Source organism: Cibotium barometz, chromosome 62 (genome assembly GCF_041138505.1).
Source record: "Cibotium barometz isolate CiBa-2024 chromosome 62, ASM4113850v1, whole genome shotgun sequence".
In the NCBI taxonomy this organism is placed as follows: Eukaryota; Viridiplantae; Streptophyta; class Polypodiopsida; order Cyatheales; family Cibotiaceae; genus Cibotium; species Cibotium barometz.
Window position 1 is genome coordinate 7701711 of NC_141107.1, and position 20187 is coordinate 7721897.

General features: G+C 41.6%; 1 protein-coding gene across 1 annotated transcript; it reads right to left on the minus strand.

Moving 5' to 3' along the window:
- Nucleotides 1-9420: 9420 nt before the first annotated feature.
- On the minus strand, nucleotides 9421-10733 carry LOC147604096 (stearoyl-[acyl-carrier-protein] 9-desaturase, chloroplastic-like). Its single transcript, XM_086795218.1, has 2 exons — nucleotides 10244-10733; nucleotides 9421-10129 (listed from the first exon to the last, which is right to left on the minus strand). The coding sequence occupies exons 1-2, from the start codon at nucleotides 10679-10681 to the stop codon at nucleotides 9563-9565; spliced, it is 1005 nt and encodes a 334-aa protein (XP_086651344.1). The 5' UTR covers nucleotides 10682-10733; the 3' UTR covers nucleotides 9421-9562.
- Between the last annotated feature and the right edge of the window lie 9454 nt (nucleotides 10734-20187).

The following is a 20187-nucleotide window of genomic DNA, read 5'->3' on the forward strand; positions in this document are numbered from 1 at the left end:
CCATGTTATTTGAATAATAATCATGGTCATTTAATATTTGATTTATATTTTTTATGATGCCTATTTCTCATCATGAACACGTTAGGATTGATTGATGTGATGTCAATTGATTGTTACTATTGACGTGGTTTGTGTTTATGAGTTTAGGTGATGAGATGTGTAAGGGTACCGATTTAGGTATTGCACAGTGCGAGGGTACCGATTTAGGTGTCGCACAGTGCGAGGGTACCGATTTAGGTGTCGCACGGATTGTGGATTGAGTCATGGCGTGTGGACCGATCTCACAATATTTTGTGGCTGTATTATGGCATTTGAAATTATTTTGATATCAGTGTGATGTGTGTGTGTGCACGTGTCAATTTATTGTACAGTGTGCGTACGAGCATTAGTTGATTTATTTTGTAATGTGCATATGTGCACAAGTTAGATTATTGTATTAGAAAAATAGTGCAAACCTTAGAAGGTTTGAGGACAAAGGTTAATTGAGGACAAAGGTTAATTGAGGACAAAGGCTAATTAAATGGCAAAGTCCAAATATGGATGTATACTTTATTTTTGGCTTAAAGCCTGCTTTTTGGAATATATAAAAATACCCACGTGAGAAGAAGCCACTCACGTTGGGGGGGGAAGATTGCACCTAGTCTTGTTTTGCCTTGTATTGATGGTGATGTATTTCTTTCTCTTACTCTATGTTTGATATGTGCTTTAATTTATTTCTCTATGTTTGATATGTGCTTTAATTTTTCAATTCAATTCAAGTAGTGGTTTTGATATTTGATATAATTTTTATGAGTCTTTTGATTTATTCTCTTCAAGAAAATTAAAGGTCCGGTTGCAGGTACTTCCATCCGAAGACCCAATTATCAATTTATGAATCTTTATTCTGAATATCAATTTGTATGAATTTCATCACACAATTACAATCTTTTACTAGTACTTCATAAATTTTTGACATTTCTTGCTTCTCGGTTGATCCACTTTAGCCAATTTCTCTGATACCAACCTCTATGTGGCATAGTCGACAGATCCTCTCCTCTTTGGGTCTTCGTATGAGCTTCCCGGCTCTGAACATGCACTCAGCTCTACCTGTCTCCACTTTGAGGCAATGGGATGAAACCCATATGTGGCCAATCGCAATCCGCATAGCGTGGGACATGTGAACACTCAAGTAGCACGGCTGCTAGATGAATCCATCCTCAGTGAGTGTGAGGAAGGGATCTCTGTAGAAGTGCATCTTCGTGGGGAGCTCCGGAGGTGTGATCCACGTGGAATGTGTGTAGAGGCCGAGAAGATCTAATCGGATAACCCAATTGGTATCCTTGTGAGACACCCGGAGAAAAAGGGAGTCCAAATTGTACTGAAGGGGGGGTAGGCGGTCCATGTAGAGCCCATATACTGAGAACTAAGTGGAATCTAGTGCATACCATACTCCAGAGTGCCCCTCAAGTGCAAGATGTCTAGAGGACTCCAGGGCAGCCCTTGGGTGCCTCTGGGGATCCATGTGACTGATGCGATGGAGGTATCTGACTATCTGGAAGAGTGCATCCACTACCATCGGGGCTACGGCAAACTCTGCCTGGATAGTCTGGTGTGGGACTGATGGTTTGTTGAGGATCATACGGGAGAACATCATGACCTGGGGCCTCTCAACTCGCTGCCAATCCTCATCGGATAAATCTGCCCCCCCTAGAAAGTTGCTCCATACATCAAGGCTGGTGTGACGACTCCGCGCAACGAATTCGGGGGTGCTAGCAGTGGAAGTAGCACTTTTGCGCAGGGCAGAGCCTCTCACTCGTCGGGGCCTCGCCCACCACCACGGATATCTAGACAAGAGACTAATCCCTTGGTTCTTCCAAAACCGAACCCGAAAAAACTTCCCTCGCCCAGAAAGCACGGGTGATTCCTCTAGGATATTTTTATTCTAACGTAGTCAAGAGCCTTAACTAACCAAACTGATCCGACCGAACCCGTAAGTCACATGGTCAAATCAAGGAAGAAACTTGCACTTGGATCATAGAAGAGACCAACACTTTTTTCCTCATCGAGAGGCACAACCGTTGATTCTTTTCCATAGAACAAGACTATCCAGGATTTACTTCATCTATCGTACCATAACAGAATTGAGTCTCATTTTAGAGATCCATCAGTCCAGCCTAACCCCATCCAATCCCATGGGTTAGCCAACTACCCAACCTTTGTAGTGATAGGATCCATTTAGGAATTTGGTAATGTTTTGTCCCGAGTACCAGGGAAAAGAGTTCCCACGCCCCCTAGCCAGTGCTTCAAGCAAACTTTAAGATAGACATACCACTTACACACCCGATATGAAATTGCATGTTTCACAGATTCAGTTGTGAAATTGCCTGTTTCATAGATTCAGCTGTCTTTAAAATAATCTTATAATGAAACCATAGTATCACTGATCATAATCCTCCAAAATATCCGGTTGAATTCTAATTTTCAATCATTCCTTCATCGGTGTACGTATGGCATCATTGGCAAACCAGAATGCCCACCACTATGGGGCCTTTTCATCCTTCGTTGACTCTCTATTAGCTGTTGTAACTTTATCACTTTGGTCTCTACGACCTCATTCACAAGATGGTCAAAATGCTTTTCCAGCGTTCTTGACATAAAACAGTCATTTAAAAACATGTCATAAATACAGTTTCTAACGAACTCTCATCTTTTCACATTTTTCCACATAATTTCTCGTTACTCCACATTCTTCTACATCAATTTACTTTGCTTAATCCACATCCAATCATATGTATTCCTATCGTCCTTCATCCATTCTCATCCAATCACATCATATTACATCCAATCACATCATATTACATCCAATCACATCTATCCTCATCACATCTCATCCATTCACATCTACCCATATCCACATCACATCACATCCCTTCACATCACATCTCATCCATTCACATCTACCACTCCGATCCACATCACATCACATCACATCTATTCTCATCAAATCTCATCCATTCACATCTATCCCGATTCACATCACATCCATTCTCATCACATCTCGTCCATTCACATCTATCTCGATTTACATCACATCACATTACATCCATTCTTATCACATCTCATCCATTCACATCTATCCCGATCCACATCTCATTCACATCACATCTCATCCATTCACATCTACCTCGATCCACATCACATCACATCACATCCATTCACGTCACATCTCAACCATTCACATCTATCCCGATTCACATCACATCACATCACATCCATTCACATCTCATCTCATCCATTCACATCTATCCCGATTCACATCACATCACATCCATTCACATCTCATCTCATCCATTCACATCTATCCTGATTCACATCACATCACATCTCATCCATTCACATCTATCCTAATTCACATCACTTCACATCACATCCGTTTCACATCACATCACAACTTATCCATTCACATCTTTTTACATCACATCACCTTCACATCCATTCTCATCACATCTCATCCATTCACATCTATTTACATCACGTCACATTCACATCCATTCACATTCACATCACGTTACATTCACATCCATTCACATCACATCACATCCATTCACATCACATCTCATCCATTCACATACATCACATTCATTGTATCCCCATCCCATCACATACCTTCTATCCACATTACATCACATCCACATCTATCCACATCATATCTCATTCATTCCATCTCATTCATCCACATCCATCCAATCATTCACATGCACGTCTATCCACATCTATCCATTCATTCACATTCACATCCACATATATTCACATCACATCACATTTCATCCACATCTCATCACATTCACATCCACATCCCTTTACATCACATCACATCTCATCCACATCCACATCCACATCCACATCCATTTACATCACATCACATCTTTCACATCCACATCCACATTCATTTGCATCACACCACATCTTATCACATCCATATCCACATCCATTTACATTACATCAAATCCTATCACATCCACATCCACATTCATTTACATCACATCACATCTTATCATATCCACATCCACATCCATTTACATAACCTCACATCCTATCACATCCACTCACATCTTATCACATCGCATTCACATTGAGTAACATCCTATCACATCCACTCACATCTTATCACATCGCATTCATATCTTATTCACATCTATTGACATTTAGTAACATTTTGTATTTTGGATACCGATGGGACTTTGGCCTAGTTAAAGGTACTTTTGCTCAATGGATATTTTTATATTCTTTCTCAAATTTCTCAAGTGAAATATATTCAATATTCTTCTTTTGAGTAAAAGATTCATGGGATTTACAAAAATCAATTCTACCCATATTTTCCAATAATGCTGAAAATTCCACTTTTGATAAATACTCGTAATTTGAATTGTGCTAAAAATTTCTCTTTTTTCATTTAATTTCTTGGATCTTAAATATCATGGGAATTCCTCTTTTTGCATTTAAATGATTGAATTCCAAATGTCATGGGAATTCCTATTTTATCATAAAATTTTCTCATACAAATTTATTTAAAATTTCTCTTTAAATAAAAATATTTATTATTTTAATATACCAAAATTTTTCTTTTTTCATTTAATTAAATGGATCTCCATTATCATGGGAATTTCTCTTTTTGCATTAAAATAAAAATTACCAAAAAATTTATCTTTTCTTTAATTAATTATTTATGCATAAATACTAAAAATGAGTTTCCCATGAATTTGATGAAAATCATTCTTTTAGCATAGGATATCCAATCCTAGAATATGGTAGGATGTCCTCTTTTAGCATTATGCATAAAAATAAGTTATGTATTAATTTCTAAAAATTTTACCGTATCTTCGCTGCTATTAGTGATAATTTTAATATTTCTAGAAAGAATAAGACTTTGTAATACAATTAGGATAGAATAACTATCCTTAGACTTAAATCCAATTTATGGAATTAAATCATAAGTTTACCATAATTTTATTAGCATAAAAAGTCATTTTCTTAACCTGTAGCTTAACAAGCTTAGATATTGATTTTGAACTAAGAATTTATCAATGAGAAGCATTCATTTGCTAAAGAATTAGTCATAGGAATGACTTCTTTTGGGAGAGAGAGATATACATAAAAAGCATTCTAATTAAGCATAAAGATTAACTTTTTCGTGATTAATCATTAAAACTCTTAGAGAAATCTTGATTTGCATTAAAAATAATTAATTTAAAACTCAAGCTTGAGAGGGGTTGAGAAGTGAAATCATTGAGAATATTAATGAAAACCATGAAATTACTTCTTACCTCTAGATTTGGCTTGCTTCTTTATCTTATAAGGAAGCCCCCAACCAATCAATTGGTTTAGTATGTTGAGAAAAAAGCTCCAAGGACTGTTGAAGAGAGAGAGAGAAGCTCCAATATCTCCAAAAGTAGAGGATTTTTAAGGGATAATAGAAAATATCATTATTTTAATGTAATACTGGTATGGTATAGTTAACACATTATTTTACAAAAGACTAAGGATCTATTTATAGGTGAGGGAGGTAACTAACTGAGTCCAACTAAGTTCTAGAATTTTTCAGCTTTAGTTTGGCTGAATTTGGACAAGATTTGGACGAGTTTAGCTCCCATTTTGATCCAGTTTGATCCAAGAGAGAGGAGAGACATAATTTTTTGAATTAAAAACTCATCCACATGTGTGAATTAGGCCCCTACCTCAAGAGTCTCCCCCTCCTTACCAAGGTGTCAAAAATTCATCATTTCTTCAAAATATCTCATTTTTTTAGTAATATCTCTTAACTTTAAACTAATAAACCTTATACTTAGTCAACTCTTTATCTTATGTGAGCATTTACTTATTTTTGGGTATTTTCTTTTATTCTTTGGATTTATCTTATCCCAACACTTGGATTAATCCTACTGGTCCATAGGAACCTTCATATTATTTGGACCATAATCCAAAAATTTCTGAAAATCTAGACCCTTAGGCTAAGGTCCCTTATATCATTTTTAATTGATTCCTAATGCACATTGAAAAGTTCATTTTGAACTTCTGTTTCATGGGAAACCATTTTAGACACTAGGAGGATTTTTATATCCAAAGATATCTCAATTTTGGACTACCTCTCTCTAGTTATTTTCTCTCTCTAGACCAAAACAGGGTAAAACAAGATCTTTCTCCTATTTCAGAGAGGAGAATAATTTCAAGAATAGAAGGGGAGGTTCTTACACCTTTACACCTCAAAAGCTGGAAGAGAGGAATCTTACATAAGCTTTATGCATACATTCCTTATGAATAGCTATTTATGAATGTTATATGCTTCGAGCAATTGACTCTTATGCATGTATTTGGGTTGATAGTCAATGTATTTGGGTTGGGTTAGGTTATATGTATAGGCAATTAACTCTTATGCATGTATTTAGGTTGAGTTATATGTATAGGCAATTAACTCTTATGCATGTATTTAGGTTGAGTTATATGTATAGGCAATGTTGATCAACCCATCGCAAGGCTTCTTAATATCATCAACCAACGATATGGGCAGCATGCATGGACTCAATTTTCTCATAGACAGAGGTATGGTTTAACAAAACCTTTTTATATACATAGAGTTTATCCTTTATGTATTTTAACAGTCAATTCATTTGGAGGCCAACATGTCATCAGGTGAATCGACTCCACATGGACAATCTATTGCATATGGCCAGTCCACCCCTTTGATGAGGCACGGGTCGGAGTGGTGCAGGCCCATCACGCTATAGCTATGATGAGCCTACACCACCAACATCGACTAGGCCCACCCCTATCTCAATGTACACATAAGCTTAAGTCATATGCATTAAGCTTTATACATAGGATTTATGCAAAAGCCATATGCATTAAGGATTAAGCATAAGATTTAAGCATATGGCTTATACATTAAGCTTTATGCATAAGCCATATGCATTAAGGCTTAAGCATAAGCTTTATGAATATGGCTGAATGTATATAGCTTTGCTACAAACACATTTATGCAAAATGCATATGCATTAAGATTTATGCATATGGCTTATGCATTTAGCTTTATGCAAAAGCCATATCCTACATAAAGGCTTAAGCATAATCTTCATGTATATAAATAATGGCTTAATGCATAAGCCATATACATAAATCTTAATGCATATGGCTTTTACATAAATATATATGTAATAAAGACATATGCATTAAGCCTTATGCATATGGCTTATGCTTAAGGCTTATGCATAAAGCTTAATGCATAATGCTTTTTCATAAAGCTTATGCATATGCCTTATGCATTAACTTTAATGCATAAGCATAGGTTGTGCATAGAGTTGAACGCATAAGTCTTATGCATTAAGTTTAATGCATAAGCATAGGCTATGCATAAAGCTTAATGTATGTCATGCATTTTACCTTTATGCATTAAGCTTTTTGCAAAATCCTTTATGCATGAACCCCTCCTCAAGATGCATGACCCGTGAGGTTGAATATAACATACGTAAGCACTATAAAGAACATACGTAAGCTCTATACATACATATTAGAGTTATGGGGGCTCTAGTCTTCATGAATAGAGCCTCTATGCATGCAAATTAGAGCTATATGCATACTCTATGTATGTTTTAATATGCATATATGCATAGAGCATACATATGCATATTAGAGAGAATAAGAGATTTTACCTTCTTATTGCAAACAAAGCTGAATGAGCAAGCATCAAAAACAAGAAAAAGAGAGAAAAGAACTATACATAGAGCTTACATGAAAGGAGAAAAAGAGAGTTTACCTTCTTGATGCAAAAACCTAATCCTATAAAACAAGCACAGTGTCACAATAAAGTTAATTAACAAAACCAATAGAAAAGTGTGAAGACAAGTGAGAAGAAGAAGAAAAACAAGCGCACAAGAATCAAGACCTATGTATCTACATAGAGATTGAAATAAATGTGAGAGAATAAACTCTTACCTTCACCATAAAACTTATGCTTTAATTGGAGATGAAAGCACATAAATGAAGTAGAGCATGAGTTTCATGCTTCAGGTGCTTGTGGCATAGGAGATAAAGGGATGAGAGGAAACGAGCTTAGCACAAGTTTTGGGAGAGAAGATGGGCAAAGAAAGGACGTGTGCCACGTGGGCGAATTACTTTGTAGCATACGGCTATAGTTGTGTGTGGCAGTAAGCCACATACAGGGAAAAAAATCATTTTTTGAAACAAAATAACAAATTTTCTATTCAATCAAACCTTCTGTCCCACCAAGAGTATGATTTTTGAAAGTTCCAAAACTGATTAAATTTCTCTCATATAGGAGGTCTGAATCTGAGCAATAGATAGAAGTATTTGGTTTTAGAAGCCCACCAATTGATATTAGTGTGTGGGATAGCCCAGTCTCTGAATCGTTCTTGTAGGTTCATTGTAATTGGCACCTTTAATTTGTACACCATGATACAAAGCAAGTGCCAAGCTATTTTGTAAGGCGATTCAAGACAATCTCTCTTTTTCACGCAGAAAAAGAAACAAAGATGCGCTTAGAGTCCAGGACTTGGTCATGCATATTCACTCCCTTCTCATGCTATATCTACTTGAAGGAGACTTGAAGAGACAAGAACCCTACCAGCAAGCAAAGAGTTACCAGTGTATCTAAATCTTCCTCAAGCAGCACAGTAGGCTTTCCAAGATGTAATAAGAAATAAGTAGTTCTTCCTTGAACCATAGGACGTGCATGAGAAAACATCTGAGTCCCAGCCAGACATTTCCCATAGCCCATGAAAGTACACTCTTCCATGTGCACCAATTCCCATAAGCTAAACACCAATTCCACATAAGCTTTTTGTCAAACAAATGCTTAATGAAGGTGGCTCTTCTAGCCATCAAGTGTGAAATCAATATGCAAGATGCCAAGACGACCCCAATTCTTAGGCTGAGTGATAAGCCCCCATGCCACCAATAGTAAGGGTTTCCTACCCTGCACATGCCAAAGAAACCTGGACAGGAGAGTATTCACTTTTAGTACATGACAAGCTTTCCAATCCAATCGAGGGAAGTAGTAGGAGAAGAATGGCCTGCACAATTCTTAGTCGCAAATGTAGTGGCCACTCATCGTGCCTTTCATCAGTACTTAATTGTAGCGTTGACTTTATTGAGGACCCAATCTATGAGCATCCCAATGGACACATTAACACCAAGGGGATAGCCCAAGTATTTGACAACATGACCAGTACGCAACCTCCTGCCATCCCAAATAAGAGAATGAAAGTCAGAGGTAGACAAATCTATAAGCACAGATTTATCTATGTTTAGTTTTAGCCCAACAGCTTCCAAAATACATATTCAGAATAGAAATACATTTTGCTATATTCACACTACAAGCCTTAAGAAACATGAGAGTATCATGCGTGATATATTGCAAGGAACCGATAGTATGTGGTACAACACAAACAATTATATGTTGATATAGATTATGTCGGGGCTAATACACTTACTGTGGTTACGTTCAGGCTTGCTTGCATTTAGTCATTATAAATACTTTTTTTAAAGGAGGGCTAATATGTGCCAGGCCCTCTTAGACAAGGGCTACCTCCTTGTTGAAAATCCAGCTAAAGGTTCCTTTGAAGGATTGTTTCTTCCTTCTTAATTCGGCACGCTCGTTGAGCCTCCGCACATGATTGGGCAAGCCGCACACAAAATCCTGAGCCTTCTGCCCCCCACTAGAGAGCCCAGATATATTCTCCACATTCCATTGTCTCAACAAGTGTTCAAAAATGTCTGCATAGTCTGTTGCCGTGTACACACCAACCCTTTCTGTAAGCATACCTACATCTCTGAAGAGGTTTTTGTTCTGTCCATCATACATGAGTTGGGCAGGCATGGTGATCTTCTTCCTCATCATTTTCTCCAAGCAGAGCATAGTGGTATCAGGATCGATCTCGAAAAGTTTCCCAACAATTTTGGTGTATGCGTTCTCATGCCTCTTCTCATCAGAGGCTATGGTTCCACAAATCTGTGCTAATTTTAAGTCCCCAAACTTCTTTGCCTGCCGTGCAATATTCCCATGAGACATGAAAGTGGCCCTTTCTTGAAAGGATGTGTATATGTATGCAATATAAGGGTTGTTCTCAAACTGAGTGTCCTGCAGATTAAACAACAGTGAAGAGAGGCTCAATTACGAGAGGGAGCGAGAAAGAGATCGGGTGTTGCTGAAACAAGAAGTCTAGTGCTGCTGATGAAGGATATATATACTAACCATTCCTGCACGGATCAAGTGCTGTGTGGTCTTCTCAATCATCCTCACATCAACTTTGCCAGTGAGGTAGAGATACTTGTTCAGTAGGTCTCCATGCCTGTTCTCCTCTGCAGACCAGGCACGAAGCCACCTCGCCCAAGGGGTGAGGCTACATCCTGTGTCATCGCTCACCCCATCCAAATTGTTGAGCGTCGCTTGATATGTGGGGAGGGCCTCCTCAGTGAGCATGGCTGCCACAACACACACCAGATAATCATCTGGCAACTCCGCAGCACGTTCTCGGAGCTCCTGCACCTCATGCAGAAAGCTCTCTGATGTGGGCTCCGGCAAGAAATCCTGTGGCTGCCAGCACTTCTCCACAGGCTTGAGATAGGGCAGAATGCTTCTTTCTGCCCAGCCCTGCAAGGAGTTGAAGATCTCCACCTTCTCCGGAGGCATGGAGTGGGTGGCTTGACGACGCGGTCGATAGTGGGGCACCACTTCCTGCACCACATTCTGTTGCACGGCATCTTCTGATCTGCGTGTCAAAGAATATTGTATATAAATTAGTACAAAAGCTACGTATACGGCAGATTAAGCTCATGTAATTAATTTATCCAATCCATAGCAAGCAGCAGGCGGCTAGCTAGCTATGGTGCATGCACCTGCAATTCAGTACGGCCGTTTGCAAATATAGGGTTCCTCAAACAGCAGCTATTGCTTACTTGGGCGGCAGCAGGGTTGCAGTCATCATCACAGTGCGATTTGCGCTCACGACGCCTTTCCATTTGATCAGCGCCTGCAAGAAGCTGCCTCTCAAAGAAGAAACGCCAAGCACCGTACTACTACTGGGCTGGCAGCCAGAGCTGCCTGCAAGACCTGAAGACGCTGTTGTTGTTGTTGTTGTTGCAGCTGAGAACATGATGAAAGCCATGGCGTCTATAAATTCAGCAACACACTGGCGAATGACGACCGATTCTATAGAGAGAGTCGCTCATGTGCGCTTGATCGATCATCAACCTACGTACCCAACCAACCTCACAAAGCTGAACTGTTTCCCTGAAAATCGAAGGAAAAAGCCACCACCAAGGACAAGATTAGTTATTATAATTAAGCGATTGGTTGGGGACAATGTTTTCTTATATATGTCTTATACGGTGGTGCATTCTTATAATGGACAATGTAGTTTTCTTCTAGTGCAATGTGCTTGCAACTAGTAGTAAACAAAGTGGGTGAGGAGGTAAGTAAAGGCTGTTTGTGTCTCTAAACTCTTAGTGGAATAGCCCTTGCCTCCCTGTCTCTCTGTCTCCAGGTAGCAATTTGGGCTCCATCGCGGATAGGACAGATTCCTTAATATCTCAAAAGCGAAAAAATAGCACTCTAGCATACACTTTCAACATTTCCACCTGCAAGGTTCCGGAAGTTCTCACTTGCCTTTGAAATATCGTCCTAACTAGAATATAAAAATCGTGTAGTTTGTTTCCCTGAAGCTTTGCATTAATCGCCACCAACTATACCTACTTTGAAGTAGATTCATGTGTAGATTATTTAAATCAAACAAAAATTGGCCAAGCTCGAGGCCTCTGGTATCTTGATTAGTTTTAGGAACAATGGCTTTTTCCCTAATGTGCTTGAAAACTCAAACCCATCTTCTAGTTTTCTAACTAGGGTAGTGTAATGTGGTTGACAACTCAAACCCATCTTCTAGTTTTCTAACAACACGTCCACCTAAGCAAGCTAGTGCCCTTCATCTCAGGATATTTTAAGGCTCCACATGAAAGAAACATATTGAAATTTTCCTATCTTCAAAAATATTCGATGATGACTGTACTAAATTTTTTCCTTCAATTGTTACTTAGGAGAGAATAAAACAAAACAAAGTGCAAATGCCCACAAATATTTTGGTTTCCAACTCTAGCATAGGTTTTTTGAATTGCCAAATTGAACATAGATCAAAAATAAAAAACACAACATTTTTGTGTGGCAATAATAAAGTTAGAGATAATTTTGAGGCAACACCGCCTTCTTAATTAAAATTTCAGATTGAGGTAGTTTACAAATACAGAAAACAAGATGCAAGAGAATTTTGCGAATTACTTGGGTTACAATCATCATCACACTCTTTCGGGTGGATGCCAATAATCGAGGGCGTGGTATACCTATTTTTTTTTAAAATGCCCTAATTAATTTCATTTTCATCATACTTTCTCAATACGGGTTCAATTGTAACTTATTGGTAGAGAATCAAAGGAAAAAAACTGCAAATTTCGAAGTGATATTTCAAAGGTCAACCCTTTGTAAAAAAATCGAGCCTTCAAATGACACCAGCATAGCTTGCTTAGGTGGAGAAGCCTTGCTAGGGTGCTAGTCAGATGGGTTTTTAATTTCCAAGCACATTCCTCCACCCTAGTCAGAAAAAAAACATTATTCTAATTAGAAGTCTTTACTTCCTCCTTTAAAAACATCCACATGTATAGAAAACTTCTACAACACAGAGCAAAGAGTGACATGGTTACCAAAACTAGTTTTAATTAGTATCATATGTGGGTGCAACGACAATGTTTGTGGGCTTTTTTTCTTGTTCTTATATTATCTTTTCCAAGTTACAACCGGTTGGGAGTCTAAAAGATAATAAGTTTCACCACCCTAGTTGGAAAAAAGCATTGTTCTAAATAGAGGTCTTTACCTTGGTAGGTTTGTCTTTCAAAAACATACACATGTATCAATTTCATAATCAAGAAAAAATATTACACACTACAAGACAATGCTGTCATACACGCGTTTCATACACGCGATAAATTACGAGCGCGTGTATGGTCGCGCATGTATTTGAATAGAATCGGGTGCATGTATTTTGGCATTTACATTCGCGTGTATATTTGCATTTATCAATGCGTGTATAAGGGCGTTTAAATACACGCAATAATACACGCATCAAGAAAAAATATTACACAAGAAAAAATGTGGCATGGTTGGCAATTATATGCAATTTAGTAGTTTCCCAAATCTCACACCAAGGACACTTGATGTCCTCTCTAGAATTCACAAAGGCATAAAAAAATTATTACATAACCATAGCTTTCAATGAGAATACTTAATCAAATCAAGAATAACGTATTGGGTGCAATCGCTCTCTCTCTCTCTCTCTCTCTCTCTCCCCCCCCCCCAACATGAGTGACTCTCGCTTCCTCACATGGGTATTTGTACACTTCCAAAATTGTGCATTGTATAATTTAGGTAACCATAGTTTCCAAAGTAACAAAGATTTGTGCAACCTTGCAATAAAACAAATATTCCTATGCACCAAGGGATATTATAAAATTCAATGCTCACACTCTACGAATAGGGAAACAAAATAAATAACAAGATTGGGCACATCACCAGTAATTCTTTGCTTGATCACAATCCATGATCTGTGTGACTCCTCACACAATAAACAACCGAATGGTTTGTGGTTCCAATGCATGAGGGATATGAATTCTTTATCGAGTCACAAGAAACAATGTATATCCCCACATGGAATGTAGAAAGCATCTAGTCACTAGGAGTGGTAGCTAAATTTGAGAGACATTGAAGAGTCCATGAAATAACAAGATCTTAAATAACTTCAATTGTCATAGACAAATTCTTTGCAAAGAAGAGTTAGAGATGATAAAAGCTAGAGATACTAGCTAGTACGAGGATGCCCTTGGAAAACTCCACAGCATCACAAATGCACATAGAGACTTCAATGGATCATTAAGATTCCCAAATACTTCCTGAATGAGTAAAAGTTATAGCCCAATAACTAATCAAACCACATACACATACAAGGAAGGTAAAATCTATATCCCTCAAATTGTCATGAAAGTAAGAGATGCACAAAGACCCAATGGCGCATATGATCAACCCCCGCTCACACTAACCCTGACCCGACCCATCATCCTCCCAAGATCGTGACCCCTGGGGTCGTGTGCCGGGGTCGTGGGCCGACCATGACCCCGATCCCCCACCCTTGGGACCTAGTGACCCTAAGGTTGCGGGCTGGCTGACCTTGACACCCACCTCCGCCCTCGGGCACCGGTGACCCTGAGCTCAGATCCTCGGCACCCCCGTCCCTTGGGTCAAAGGCCGACACTAACCCCACAACCCCACACTCTCAGCACATATGACCCTAGGGTCGAGCTTGTGCCTGACCTCCCCTAAATTGGTGGATTGACTCAAGTTGCCCCTCAAACCCGCACACACACCGCCTCTGCACCCATGACCTCAGGGTCGGTCCCCTTAGCCTCGGACCGACCTCGCCCAGATGCCCCATGCTCGAGACGTCGTGCGCCTAACCTTGAAGCCGCATCCCCTTATCGACAGTGTCCCCCCCCATACCATGCAACTATCATTCCTATCATTTTCTTCATACACCCCCCCCACGTTTCCCCCCTAACCTCGGAGCTTCCCCCCCTTTCAAGGGTTGTGGCCCCACCTTGCATTCATCCCCCCACCCTCCTGGTCGCCCCCCCGAGGCCATCCCCTCACCCCGACTGTGTCGCCCCCTCACTCCATAGTCGCACCCCCTCACCAGGCCATTTCTTGACCTTGTAAGCATCCCCCCCACCTCATGTTTCCCTTAACCAAATCCGTCCCCCCATCTCGTAGCCATCCCCCCCACACATTTTCGTGTCCCCCTGTCTCACCGGCGCCATCCCCCTTCATGGCCCCCCTCATCGGTGCCTTCCCCCTCACCTCACACCCCACCTTCCCAAGTGTGTTGCCATCCCCCTCACCGAGAAGACTAACCCCCTACCCCTTTTCCATCCCTCCGTGTCGTCCCCCTCACCTTGCAATAGCCACAATCACCCCCCATGCATCGCCCCCTCACCCTGTAGCCATTGCCCCCCTCATCGGAATCAACGGCGCGCCCCAGTGCCATCCCGCCTATGTTGCCCCCCTCACGAGTGTCATCCCCCTCCCACAACCCCCCCTCCCCCCAATGTCGCCCCCCTCATCGGGGCCGTCGTCACCCCCCCACCCTGTAGTCACAATGCCCCTCACCGGTGCAGTCCCCCCCTTCACCCCCCGCCTGGCATCACCCCCCTCACCTTGTAGCCATTTTCCCTCACATTGATACTGTACCCCCCACCCCACAACCATCCTCCTCCTGTTGCTCCCTCACCAGTGTTGTCCCCCTCATCCCGCAACCCCCCTTCACCACGTAGTAGCCCCCGCCTCACTGGCGGGCCGTCGCCCCACTCCACAGACATTCCTCCTCATCCTGTAGCCATTGCCCCTTATTGGAATTGTCCCCCTCACCCTGTACCCCCCCTGATTGGGATTTCTATTTGGAGGTGTGTGGTGCTCTGGAGGTATGGTAGGTTGTGCCACAATGTTTGCCTCTATACGGGTAGTAGTGATGCTCGCTTGAGACAACGGGAAGGGGCCAGACCGAGGAAAAAGGGACAATGAGATGAGGCATGTAGTCCCCGCACCCCTTTCATGACTTGGGAAGAGTCCTTCACCCTTGAGTGAGTGCCAAGCTACCTTCACCGATGGGCCAAGCTACACGGGTCTTACGAGACTCGACATGCTGGGGTGGCCATTGGTGCTGCCTAGTAGGCGATGAGTGGTAGAGAGTCATGTCATAGGCCAAGCGGCCCCATCATGGATGAGCTCCCGTACAGGGCGTAACATGATCAAGGTCTGTAGTTAGTGGCATTGCCTATCATGAGAAAGTGTGCGGCTTGTACTACCGATATAGATACCAATATAGAGGGTCTTGAATGCGGTGTGCCTAGACATGAAATGGGCAATAATTGAGTCCACCGGCCGGTGAGGCGGTGCATCACCCTTGATGGGGCTATGTGAGATGTGAGACGGTTCCCTTTCTTTCAAGATAGAAAGATACAGGTTTAGGGTTTCCTTATAGGGAAAGCCTTAACCTGGGCTCTTTTCTTTGGGCAAATGAGCAAGCACAAAGCAAACCTCCTATTCTAAAATGTCGGCCGAGTCCCATTAGGAATTTTTTGGACCCAAAGAGGGCCTCTTAGATTAACTTTTGATTAGGAATGGACCAATAGGAAGAGGGCTGGGTGCACATTTTTGACTTCTTTGACCCTAGGGGGCCTAGGCTTTGGTTTGCTAATGGGGCCTAATTACTACTCTTGTCCCCCTACCTCTTGGGCCCAAACTTAGAGGTCCCCCCACCTAGAATCGCGCAGATTAAAAATCCTAAAACTTGAAAATTTTTAATTTTTTTCCAGAAGTGTGTTTTCCCTCTCAAACTTTCCCCCAACATACTCTAGGTTTGGAAAGCTCATTTTGAACCTGTTTCTTCCTCTTCTAAGCTCTCCATTGGTGAAAAAGCTCCATACCTCTCAAGCTCTCTCTCCTTGTCAAGCTCCCTCAGTCTCAAGCTCCCTCTCCCTCTTTCTTCCTTTTCTAAGCTCTCCATTGCTGTAGAAACTCCATCCCTCTCAAGCTCTCCCTCCTTCTCAAGCTCCCTCTCTCTCTCTCTCTCTGAAGCTCCCTCCCTCTCCATTGCTACTATAGAAACTCTATCCCTCTTTAGTCTACTCTAGGTGGTTCAGGAAGCCTATTCTCAAACTCTAACCCTCTTTTAAGCTTTCCATTGCTGCACTGAAAACCCTGAACTTTTTCTCCTCTCCACTGATCTGTGTTGTAAAACAAACTTTTCTTTTCCCTTCTTCTCTTTTCTTACCACCATGGCCTCTTCCAGTAATTTTAGAAGACCTAGGGAGAAGGTGGAAGAGCTTGTGCTGCATAACACAAGAGATAAGAATGGAGTTTGGGCTCCAACAAGATTCAGGGTTGGGGCTTGGTCTACATGTAGGGAGCATGTAGCCAAGCTCTAAGGGACCACATCGAGTGCGTTAACTGGGAAATATGCTACATCATTGGAAGGGGCGGCTACAAGGCTTCTAGCATACTAAGAAGGAAGGACTGGTTGCCATAGTGCAACATGTGTATACCCTTGGAGACCTGTACATTCAAGGCCAACGGCTAAGGTTTCCTTCAAATTGTCGGTGTAACATAAACACAGCTTTAACAACATGCTAATATTGGAATTTTTGTTTCAAATTTTCTTATGTCTCTCTGCAAATATTTTTCCCTCTAATTATGTTGAGGAACAACCACTCCAAAGCCTCATTGATGTTTTCTATGCTATGCATGCATCCATTGGAGAAGCAATCTTTTACCTCAAAGCCCAAGTGATCTTGTACAGAACAATATCTTTTTCTTTTCTCACTCATATTTTGTAGATAAAAAACCAGGTTTATTTGGCAAGCTCGAAGAGATCCCCAACCCCCCTCTTTACAATCCCGAATGGCCCAAACCTGATGCTTGGACCATCTTATGCTTAAAGTTTAAGATGGTAAGTGATATCAAGACATCACTCAAGTTTTCAAAGGCATCTAGGTCAGTAGGGCTAAATTAGTTTTGTCCTTTACATGTTTTTGTGCACATGTTCAATGCCATGCTAATGCACCAAACAAAAACAATGTATATTTGTAAGGAGGTACGGTCTGACCTCATTCAAGGATTAGTAGGAGTGCTTGTTGAGCTGCTTAAGTACATTCAACAATATGCCCACCCCTACATCCAGCGCCTTGAACGCTTCATCGACATCTGCATCCCCGCAGGAGCTTACTGTACATTCAATAAGCAGGATGTGAAGAGGTTGGGGAAGGGCAAGTTAGGAACTAGGTTCCTCTCGTGGCTTGTCACTTTGCCGTTCCTCATCACCAGCGAGATGAGGATTTGGATGAGGAGGTAGAGATGCTTGCATTACATTTGGCAGGGTATTTGAGGGATGACAAGGAAGTGAAGGCAGTAGGAAAGAGTGCTGGTGTGGAAGAGCAGCTTGTATCAGAGCACTTTCCAGAGGGTGCACAATCTGCAGTAGCTGAACAGCCCACTGTAGTAGAAGATGTGAAAAGATGCAGGGGGGAAGAGAGCTTGAGCTCTTGCAAACACACACACACACTCACAAAACCCTAATAGAGAACACACAAGGTGAGAGGCTGAAAATCTTCTTCTTCTCTACTCAACACTCAACACACCATATACAAGAATAAGAGTACACACAATATGAAAGGTACTCAACCAAATACATACACGGGTTCTCTATAGTGTGAACCCGACTAAATGAGCTGGCGCTATAACTATGCCAGTCTCTAGAATGGCTGTCACACAGCCTGTCATCCCACTGGCCGCATATCACCCAAGATCTCACCAACCATGCCAGTGGTGTAAGTGTGGGGCCTATCCCCCAGGCGGGTCATCAGTGTCCACCGCCTCACTAGACGAGCTCGATATCTCAACACTCCCCCTCGAGCTCAACTCCATCTCATGTACACCAAGCGAAGCCCTGAATCTGCGGAGCTTCTCTGTACCCAATGCTTTGGTGAAGATGTCAGCTACCTGATCCTCTGTGCTGACATAAACAAGGTCAAGGTCTCCTGCCAAGACCTTCTCTCTGACGAAGTGGTAGTGGACCTCTATGTGCTTCGTACGAGCATGAAAGACTCGGTTCCTGGCCAACTGTATACTGCTAATGTTGTCACAAAAAATGACAACTTGTCTATCCACAGATAGACCTAAATCTGCAAGTAGCTTTCTCAACCAAGCTACCTCACATGCTGCCATAGCAGCTCCTCTGTACTCGGCCTCTGTACTCGATAGAGCTACCGTAGGCTGCTTCTTGTTGCTCCAAGTCACAGCAGCACTCCCCAAAGAAAACATGAATCCACTGGTAGATCTTCTGTCTGAGATACTACCAGCCCAATCAGCATCTGTGTACCCATGTACACATATCTCTGTCCCAGTCTCATAGAATAGTCCACAATGCAAAGTAGACCTCACATACCTCAGTATGCGTCTCACAGCATCCAAATGCGGTTTCCGTGGAACCTGCATAAACTGACTCACCAACCCAACAGCATAGCTCAAATCTGGTCTGGTGATCGTCATGTAGATCAAACTTCCTACTATGCTCCTGTACATAGTAGGATCCTCCAAGATCTCTCCTGAATCTGCACTCAACTTGCCATTCTGATCCAATGGCACAGAAATAGGCTTACAGCCTGTCATACCATACTTGGACAACATGTCCAAGCCATACTGTCTCTGCAGTAATCCAATACCATGTGGTGACCTAATCACCTCAATGCCCAAGAAATATCTGAGCTCCCCCAGATCCTTCATCTCAAACTTCTGTCTAAGCAAGATCTTTACATCAAAGATCTCTGCATCATGGTCCCCCGTAATGATCAAGTCATCTACATAGATGACAACAAGCACAACTCCTCTATCACCATGTCTCACATACAATGAGAAATCTGCATTGGCTACATGAAAGCCAATAGTGACAAGATATTCAGAAATCTTGTCAGACCATGCTCTTGGTGCTTGCTTTAAGCCATACAAGGCTTTCTTCAACCTGCAAACATGCTCGGGGTGACCCACATCCTCATAACCAGGTGGCTGCAACATATACACCTCTTCTTGCAAATCCCCATGCAAGAATGCATTCTTTACATCCATCTGATGTAAAGACCATTGCTTTGACGCAGCCACTGCTATCACAACTCTCACCGTTGCCATCTTGGCAACTGGACTGAAAGTTTCCTCATAATCAATCCCATATGTCTGCGCATATCCTTTGGCTACCAACGTAGCCTTGTACCTGTTTATGCTTCCATCACTGTTATGTTTAACTTTGTACACCCACTTGCAGCCAATGGCTTTCTTGCCTTCAGGCAATTGCACTAAATCCCAAGTTTCATTTCCATATAGTGTATCCATCTCCTCATCCATAGCTTTCTCCCAATGCACATTTCCAACAGCCTCATCAATGCATGTGGGCTCTACAACCTGCACAACCTTTGCCATATATGCATAGTGATGTGCCACATAACCATCATATGTAAATCTTTGCACAGGGTTCTTCACTCTCCCTGATCTTCGCAGCT

What these genes read in the sequence shown, in the direction of transcription:
- LOC147604096 (XM_086795218.1), bottom strand. Translation starts at nt 10,681, where the DNA reads ATGCCTCCGGAGAAGGTGGAGATCTTCAACTCCTTGCAGGGCTGGGCA. An exon ending in ACTTGATCCGTGCAGGAATG is followed by an intron (nt 10,130 to 10,243) that starts GTTAGTATATAT and finishes TTTAATCTGCAG; the next exon opens with GACACTCAGTTTGAGAACAA.